The sequence below is a fragment of the Aricia agestis genome, chromosome 12 (assembly GCF_905147365.1).
Source record: "Aricia agestis chromosome 12, ilAriAges1.1, whole genome shotgun sequence".
Taxonomy (NCBI): Eukaryota; Metazoa; Arthropoda; class Insecta; order Lepidoptera; family Lycaenidae; genus Aricia; species Aricia agestis.
The window spans coordinates 13263517-13272592 of NC_056417.1; the positions used below are offsets into that span (position 1 = coordinate 13263517).

Genomic DNA, 9076 nt, shown 5'->3' on the forward strand with positions numbered 1-9076 from the left:
AACTTTTCTCGGATATTTGATGCGACTAACCCAACATTTTCGATTTTACAATTCATTTTTATACTTGAAAAAAAGCCCCGAATTGTTTCATTTTCTACAATTAGATACAACATTATATTTCCAAGAATTCGATCTGAGCAAAAACACGATATCTTAAAATTTTCTCGGTAGAAAAAAATCACAAAGATGCATCTGGTTTTTATTACTCGTAGGATGCATCTAATTTTCACGAATTTTTCATTTATTAACATAACCGTGCATTGAACTAAGTTAATATTTTAACACATATAATATATAATATTTATATAATATAATATAGAAACCGACCTAGCGGATTTTCAAAATGTTGTATATTTATCGAGTTGTTGAGAAAAAACTAATTTGGCGATGAATCCGCGTCGTCCTTTTTCACCTGGCATATGAAAGACGGGCGTGAGTGTGAAGAGAGAAGGACGATGTTTGATTTTTTAGGGTTAGTCGCCCTCTTAAAGGAAACATTACGCAAGTGATAAATAAAGACGGTTTTAAAACTTTGTGGTGATTAGGATTTAGGACCAATCGGCTTTCTATCAGTGACAGGTTCAGAAGGAAGCCCTAATCTAATAATGTAAATTTAAATCTCCAAAACGTAAGGGGTAAGTGATGCCAGTAGGATATAGGAGAGAGATAGGAGATATAGAAACCCCACACCATTGAAGCGTCAAAATTATCAACAACACCTATAAAAACACAGTCCAAAATGTCTTTATTGTGACAAACAGAGTAGGAAGCTTTGGTAATAGGGGTTAAGAAGTTTGGCCCGCCTCGCGCCGTCTGATTGGATGACTTGTGACTATTGTGTGACACAACGAACGTGCTAGTTGATGATTGTGCGACCTCTTATGATAGAAAGGCGTTTCAATGTTAACCATATTTTTTATAGTCGGTTAAACTACAGCGTGATTTCAGATAACTAGTAATACTAAAAGCAATGCGCACGACCACGCACGATCACGTCGCACTTTCGTAAAACTTCTCACTGTGTTGCCCGACTCCCCGAGTTTGATCGACGTCGCTGAGTTACTCTATTATATCGGAACATTCCTAGTTCCTATACTTTTTGTTGGAAAGCGCTCTATCATAAAAACTTTTCTATTTTTATTTCCACATCATATTACATACCATCGTCTAATGGTAAAAGTCGATATTAATTTCAAGTGCGTCGGTGAATTAAACCAGCGCTAGCGTAACCACGCTTTATTGCCACCAATTCATGAAACATTTCACATCGTCGATAGTTAAATCTAGATAAATCACGTTCGCGTCGATAGAGTTATCAATATGGCCGCCTATTTAATCGATTTGAGCGGCAGTAGAGATCTTATACGAGACAAACGCCCGTTTCAGTGATGAATCAAATAAACTGATTAGTTATTATATTATACTAGATAGCTGTCCCGGTGAACTTCGTGTCACTTTAAAACCTTCCCTGGACTTCTACGAATATTTTAAGACTAAAATTAGCCCAATCCGTTCAGCCGTTTTCGAGTTTTAGCGTTACTAACACAATTGAAAATCCATTTTCATATATACAAGAAGATAAAATATAATTTGCTTTAATTCGAAACATGTCTCCAGCGTTTAAATAGGGATGATGACAAGGTCAAAGATTAGCTAATTTTTTTAATGAAATAAAGAAATCACGGTGAAAAATAAGTGTTCCCAAAATTTCAGCTCGATAGCATTTTTATTTTTTGTGTTATGCGCCTTCAAACTTGGATAATCAAGTCGATTTTTTTTTCAATTAAATTTCTTAATATATGTATACCATTCGATAACTTATGCAATTAAAAGCAACTTTTGTTATGAAACCACTTTTATAAACGCAATATTTAATATACCTGTCGAACAAAGTTCTCTCCCGATGCGTACAAACTACGAAAGAGTGACGTCAGTCTTTCGTAGCACTTTGTATGGAGCGTTTCGGGCAGGTCTATTTTATGAGATGTTTGAATTGTCATATCTTGGCGAATTTTTAAGCTATCAGAGTCATTCTTTCAGCGATGTATCTATTTTTTAAGGGTCTTTCAATTACCAATAAGAAAAAAAAATAGTCATGAAGCCTATTGTAATACAGTAAACGTGTGCATGTCTACTAGTTTGTCAGGTGGGCCAACTCAAAGGCACAGCCCGCCAAAAGTATCTATTAATAATTTAGCTTACTTTTCTTTGAATATATTCTTCTGAAAGTTAGATAATATATATTTTTTTAGCATTCTGTAAGTTTTTTGTACATTAATGTGTAATTGAAATATTAATAAAACCTTCTGTATCTAGAGTATTACATCGTCGTCAGTCTGTTTTGTATGCTCTCGAAAGTGTAGATTGAAACAACGCGGTCTGTTTCATCAACTATCGTCAGCCCACGTCTTCCTCGTACGGTCGCCGACATACCAGCTCTACCATTCGCTCTTATTAACATAGGCATAAGGTTGCTAAAAGTTGGGCTATAACTGTACAGTCTTAGACTGTACAGTTATAGCCCAACTTTTAGCAATGATATCATGCCAGGAATAGACAGGAAGACTTGTTATTGTTGAGGCTATTGAGTTTTAACTTTTAGTTATTGCTGTGTGTGTGGGTTGCATGAATTTGATAATACCATTTGCGTTTATTGACCACTAAAAAAAACGCAGCTCCACCCGCGTAAAAACAGTATCCCGCGGTAACAGGCATGACGAAAATTTTTTTTCTTGTTGGTAAGTGAAGGACCATTCAAAAATAGGAATATCAGTGAAAAAATGACTTTGATAGCTTAAAAACTCTCCAAGATATCCATGCAAAATGTTACCTAACTGTGACGTTACGCTTAGGTAGTTTGTTCGATAGCTTAGATGTTAAATATTGCGCTTATATGAAAGTAGTTTGATAAGAAAAAAAATTATAAATTGCATAACTTATCGAATGGTATACAAAAATTAAGGCATTTTATAAAAAAATCGACTTGACTATCCAACTTTGAAGGCTCATAACAAAAAAAATACATAAGTTATGAAGCTGAAATTTTGGAAATACTTATTATATATTTTATCGCTATGTCTTTATTTTATTTAAAAAATCAGCTAATCTTTGACCTTGTCGTCATCCCTATTGTATGTTTTCCTATGATAAAAAGTATCTTGTATCCTTCTTCGTGGTTTACTCCATGTACATTTCAAATTTCATCAAAGTCGGCCCAGTACTTTCGGAGCCTATTCGAATTTCGATGCAAACAACCTCTATAGTCTAGTCTATGCTAAACACAAACTTACGGCTTGCCCATACAATGCATGATATTTTAAGCCTAAACGTCTTTGCTTAGTAGCTCACATTTTAGCCAAAATATCCTGAAATAAAATGTTTATTTTAGGATCTTATGGCCATCATTAATTAACGTCTGAGAAGTTTTAGTCGGTTCCCAAGAAACACCAATGTTTCATAAATTGAACAAATTGAAAAGATAATAAAACTAGCCATGTCTAATAGGTTTCTATTAGACGAGGCCGGCGGCGCAGTTTTCAATTTTCTTATGTGCCAATATGCTTTATAGTTTTGTACCCAAAGGGTAAAAACGGGACCCTATTACTTAAGACTTCGATGTCTGTCCGTCTGTCTGTGTGTCTCCAGGCTGTAACTCAAGAACCGCTATAGCTAGACTTCTGAAATTTTCACAGATTGTGTATATCTGTTGCTACTTTTATTTAAGAGGGCGACTAACCCCAAAAATCAAACATCGTCCTTCTTTCTTCACACTCACGCCCGTCTTTCATTTGCCAGGTGAAAAAGAACGACGCGGATCTATCGCCAAATTAGTTTTTTCTCAATAACTCGATAAATATTCAACATTTTAAAAATTCGGTAGGTCGATCTCTTAATGATAGAATTTTATACAATGTGTTAAAATATTAACTTAGTGGCTATGGCAATAAATGAAAGATTCGTGAAAATTAGATGCATCTTTGTGATTTTTTTCTATCGAGAATATTTTAAGATATCGTGTTTTTGCTCAGATCGAATTCTCGGAAATGTAATGTAGTATCTAATTTTATGAAATGAAACAATTTGGGGCTTATTTTTAAGTCTAAAAATGAATTATGAAATCGACAATTTAGTGTTAGTCGCCCCCTTAAGGGGGGCTCCCATACAACAAACGTGATTTTTTTGCTCGATATCATAACGGCAATACAGTCATAGGCACTTGAAATTTTCACAAAATACTCAGTTTTATATGTATACTTTAATATATAATAATATTTAAATAACTGTAATAATCAAGGGGGCTCCCATACAAAAAACACAATTTTAGTTATACATATTACAATAAAGTAATATGGGCGAAAATCGAAATACTTTATAGTACTTTATACGGCAAAACAATGTTTGCCGGGACAGCCAGTATCAGTTATATTGTAGATTTTTTAGGTTCAGATAAGGTACAATCTTCTCTGATTTTATTCGATAACTATAAAGATGCTTTGGGTTAGTTTTCTTTACTTCTAGGTTTCTAACTAAATAACTAAGTATTTGTAGTGAGCTATTATTAAGTATTTATTACCTAAAGTGTTAAAATGGTGAATTTTCACTTTTCATTCATTTTCTACCTACTATCTAATATATAAAAATAAGCCGGGTTTTCTTCCTGACGCTATAACTCCAGAACGCACAAACCGATTTCCACGGTTTTGCATTATATAGAAAAAAATTCAGAAAAAACTTCAAGAGAAAAGCAGCAAAACTGGGAAAATAATTTTATGGCAAAACAATGTTTGCCGGAACAGCTAGTTTCCTATAAAACTATTCTAATCAGTAATCACTTTATCAGGCCAATAGTAATAAACGGGCATTCAAGGTTGAGATATGTTAATAATAATAGTAATTGCAGCAATACATAAATTGTAAGCATAAAAATACATTAATAATACAAATATCAGAAATTGTTAAATATGTGTATTATGTACTATGCTCGTAATGATTCATGGTAAATTTCAGGAAAATATCGATTTAATGTTATCGCTATCACACCTTATCACCCACCGTCCGATAGCACAAATATTGTTTGGCAAAATTACAGTTAATTTCATGTACTTATACCAACTTGCTTATAGACTACTGCTGAGCTAAGGACATTTATTATTTAGGATAATATTATAAATTTAGCATCATAAAGGAGGATGGACTTCAAGACATCATAATATTATGGTCTATTATATAAATCTTAAAGTTAGGTTTTGTATTTAGTGCTAATTTCATACAAATGCTTTAAGCATTGTTTGTAATCATACACTGTAACTGAATACAGAAATAACACATAATACACCACAAATTATGAATGATCTCATTCGGAGGTGCTTAGATTCAGTAATTGTGGTATATTTGTCACAATCATGTATCCTTGATAGCAATTATATGGTGACATGTGAAGTCCAAACATATTTGGATAATCAGTACACAACTATTAAGACTTTTTCTGGACTATTAACATTATAATGTTTTAAAAGGATAGAAATACATACTAGCATTATTTTGTAATATAAATTAAAACAAAACAAACCTATTTACAGTTTGAAACAGATCTGGAGTCTGGAGGAATTAGACAATAAGATTCCATAGGGGTCTATAGAATCTTATTGCCTAATTCCACTGGCCAAAACTGTAATAGTTATTTTGACAGCACGCTATAATTATAAATTATTATAATTATTACCCATTTCATATTATATCTACTTGAACAAAAATATATCCGGGCTGTACATGATGTTTTCACATTGTCACTTTCAAAATAAAATGGAAATGTACATTTGTAAGTAGGGTCCGTCTTAGAGATGAATATTCCCCGGAAAGTTCCCATTTCTAAGGAATATTTTCTGAAAACTTCCAAATTTGGAAGTTTTGAAAACTGTCATTTATCTTATAAAGACAGTTGTGACGTTTATTTTTAAATGCAAATAACATTAAAATTAGGTACTTTTTATAGTTTTGATTAAATTGAACATAATATAGGTATAAAATATGTGATATGAAAGCAGATTTGTCTACTTTAAGGGTCGAATTAACGGCTAAACTTCATTCTAAAGTCAATCAGCTGATTTGATCTTACTCATACTTACATAAAAAAAAAATTACGTATTGAATTGAGTACCTCTTTCGTCGGTAAAAATGACTATTTTATAGAAGAAAAACCATTAAAAAAAATTCGGAAATGTTCCTGAAAGTTTCCAAAATTTCGGAAACTTTGGAAGTTTTCACGGAAATTTTCCGTTAAACTTCCTGAAACTTTCCAAAGTTTCGGAAAATTTCCGAAATTTTCAACACTAGGCCTCCGTCAACATTCATAAGCCTTGGGCTGATTATGTTCCAAGTACCTTTTCTTATCACAATCAATTAGGCATGTTATGCATGTCCATGAACTAAATTTTTATTATGATTATGACTAAAAGAAACCATAAAATCTAATCTGAAAGCAAATATGTTGCAGGGCTTGGCTGATAAGACACAATCAAATGTACAGGTACCCTGATGATATCTTTATTGTACTATCAAGTAAAGGGTGATTGTTTCTTTTACTATATTTATATTCATTTTGATAAATATAGTATAGTGAAATGCTCTTTATTGTTTGTATTTCAGATACTTAGATATAAACATAAGAAATCATTATGCTCTTGATTGGTTGAGCTATTTAGTAATGTTATTTAATAGAGTTAATGAATGCTGTTAATTAAGTTGGTATAAAGTTTAAATGTGTTAATAACAAAATCTTATTTCCTTAATTTCTTACAAAAAAGAATAAAGGAATCTCATGCTATACTCATATGATTTTTTTGCAACACAAATATTTTATAGTTTAGTTGTTTTTTATTGTTTACTAGCAAAGCCTAAAGTACAGCTAATACTAGGTACCCTGCTCTCAGAACTTCTCTCGTTCACTAATAAATAACTACTTAAATGATAACATGAACGAAATCTTATAACTTAGACTTACCTTTCTAAACGCGAACAGCTCATTTTGAAGTTTTTGCCGCTCAGCCGAGGGCTGCTGCCCCTTCCCACGTATAAACTTTAGCATTCTGCCGGCCTGCAACAAGAGAACTCCTTAGCTCACTTCACAAACACTATGCGACATATAAAACTTCAGCCTACCATGTTAGCATACTACACAAGTCACCCGACCGGTATCGAAAAGCGAACTGACTTCACACTACGATGTCGGATGTTCACCGCGGCGTTGTCACGATGCCCGCACCCTGATAATATTAGGTCGGTTTTCGCTCGTGAATGCAATTGATTATAGCTTACGATGCGTGATAAAGCAGCTAAACATGAGCAAATCTGTGACTTTACACTAAACGCTCCGAAAATCACTGATACTATCCCGAAAGAGACAGCGCCTGCTGGACAGGTTACGACGGCAACTGCACTCCGTTGATGGATGTTTTCACACGAGGAACAATAAAATATTCTAAATTTCACTCCTTACATACCTAAACACGACAGTTTGAAAAGTTTGTGTGATAAAATCCAAAATTAGAAGAATGACAGCAACTTCGAACGGCGTCAAATACACATTAAAATCATAGACTATAAACTAAAATCTATGTTTTTGTACAGATACAAAAGTCAAAAACACTTAAGTCCCGCACAATGAATAAGGAAACAGATGGAAGCGACATAACCACAAAAAAGTGTGGCCGGCGCCATATTGCCAAGAACTAAACACGGCGGTCTATAGCGATGGGTCACTCGGTTGATATTTGTCGAGGATATCGATAAACTAAGATGTTATAAGTGAGCGTCCTGTTATATTATATATTATTTATTTATTTATTTATTTAAACTCTTCATGAAAATATTTACATAGGCGGGCTTAATGCCTAGTGGCATTCTCTACCAGCCAACCTTAGGGTGATGATGAGAATGTTGAATAGGCGCATTCTAAAACAATATTACTTAGTTAAAATATGATGTGATAAATAGTTTTATAAACATTAATTATGTCTGATAACTTTTATTTTAATACATTTTATTATAATAAACCTACTTATACCGTACTTACCTATTACATACTAATACTATATCGACGGGTGCAAAGTAAAAAAAGTCATCTGCAATTTTGAGTTTTTCGTTTTTTTGTAGAAACTAGCTTAAAATATCATGTTCTACAACATACCAAAAACAAAAATTCAAATATCACCTTATTTTTGGTACTTTTGTCACGTAAAAGAAGACATCTACTCTTGTTTTGTGAAATTGCACGATGTAGATGCGGATAACTACCGCTGGTCGTCTATACGCGGGACGCGCGGGGGTCATGTTATGCGGCATAAGCGGCTATCTGCCATATAGCTTTTTCTACGTTGCGATTGTGATTTAGATGTCTCAATTTACTTTTGCAAATTAGTATTTTTTATTATGTTTATGAGTACCTATTTATGTTAATTCTTATTGTTAGCTATATTAATTGACTTCTAATTTGTTACTGTTATTTTTTACTGTTTTTTCATGTTCAGAAAGTCCAAAACGACTTTTTAAAGAAGTTGAAAGTTTCCAGAACATAAGTGATAGATTTATCGAGCAAAATACTGTGTTGCCCGATGAAATTATTGAACATCTTATAGAAAACCTTGATGTGTCACCGATGAAGACAAATGAATATAAGTTAACTTTGTAAGATAAGTCCCCATGATCTGAATACTCTAGGCCAGTCACACCAGTTCACTCTCAGTCTGAAATATAAAATGATTTTGAAAATTTGTCGATCTCAGCAAATTAACAAATACGCCAACACCCTCAGAATACAGTTCATCACTTCAAGTCCGCCGCGTCCATTATCAGTATTAGATCAAAATATTATATATTCTTTTTTATTAAACAGATACTTTGATCTCATATAATCTATGACCTGCTTGTGTTTATTAACTCAAGCAGGCCATCGAGTATATTGTCCCTCTCAAACTTTAAATCTTCTATAGACAACACCATTGATGCTTCTTCGGCAGTGGAGGCATCAAGTGAATGTTCTACGCCTTCCTCGTTAAACGGTAGAAAAAGACGTCAGTTA

At 33.3% G+C, this 9076-nt stretch overlaps 1 protein-coding gene across 2 annotated transcripts in view; it reads right to left on the bottom strand.

Annotated features, from left to right (window-relative positions):
* Positions 1–7428, bottom strand: part of LOC121732783 (lethal(2) giant larvae protein homolog 1) — a 49418-nt gene extending 41990 nt beyond the window's left edge. The window contains exons 1-2 of one of the 2 annotated variants that reach the window (XR_006036431.1): positions 7159–7428; positions 7001–7093 (exon numbers count right to left, since the gene is read on the bottom strand). Coding sequence is in view for 1 of the 2 variants with exons in the window: in XM_042122758.1 (XP_041978692.1) it covers positions 7001–7093; positions 7159–7161 (96 nt within the window). In the remaining variant the exon portion in view is untranslated. The remainder of the gene's footprint in view (positions 1–7000; positions 7094–7158) is intronic. The other variant, XM_042122758.1, reaches the window with a different exon arrangement.
* Between the last annotated feature and the right edge of the window lie 1648 nt (positions 7429–9076).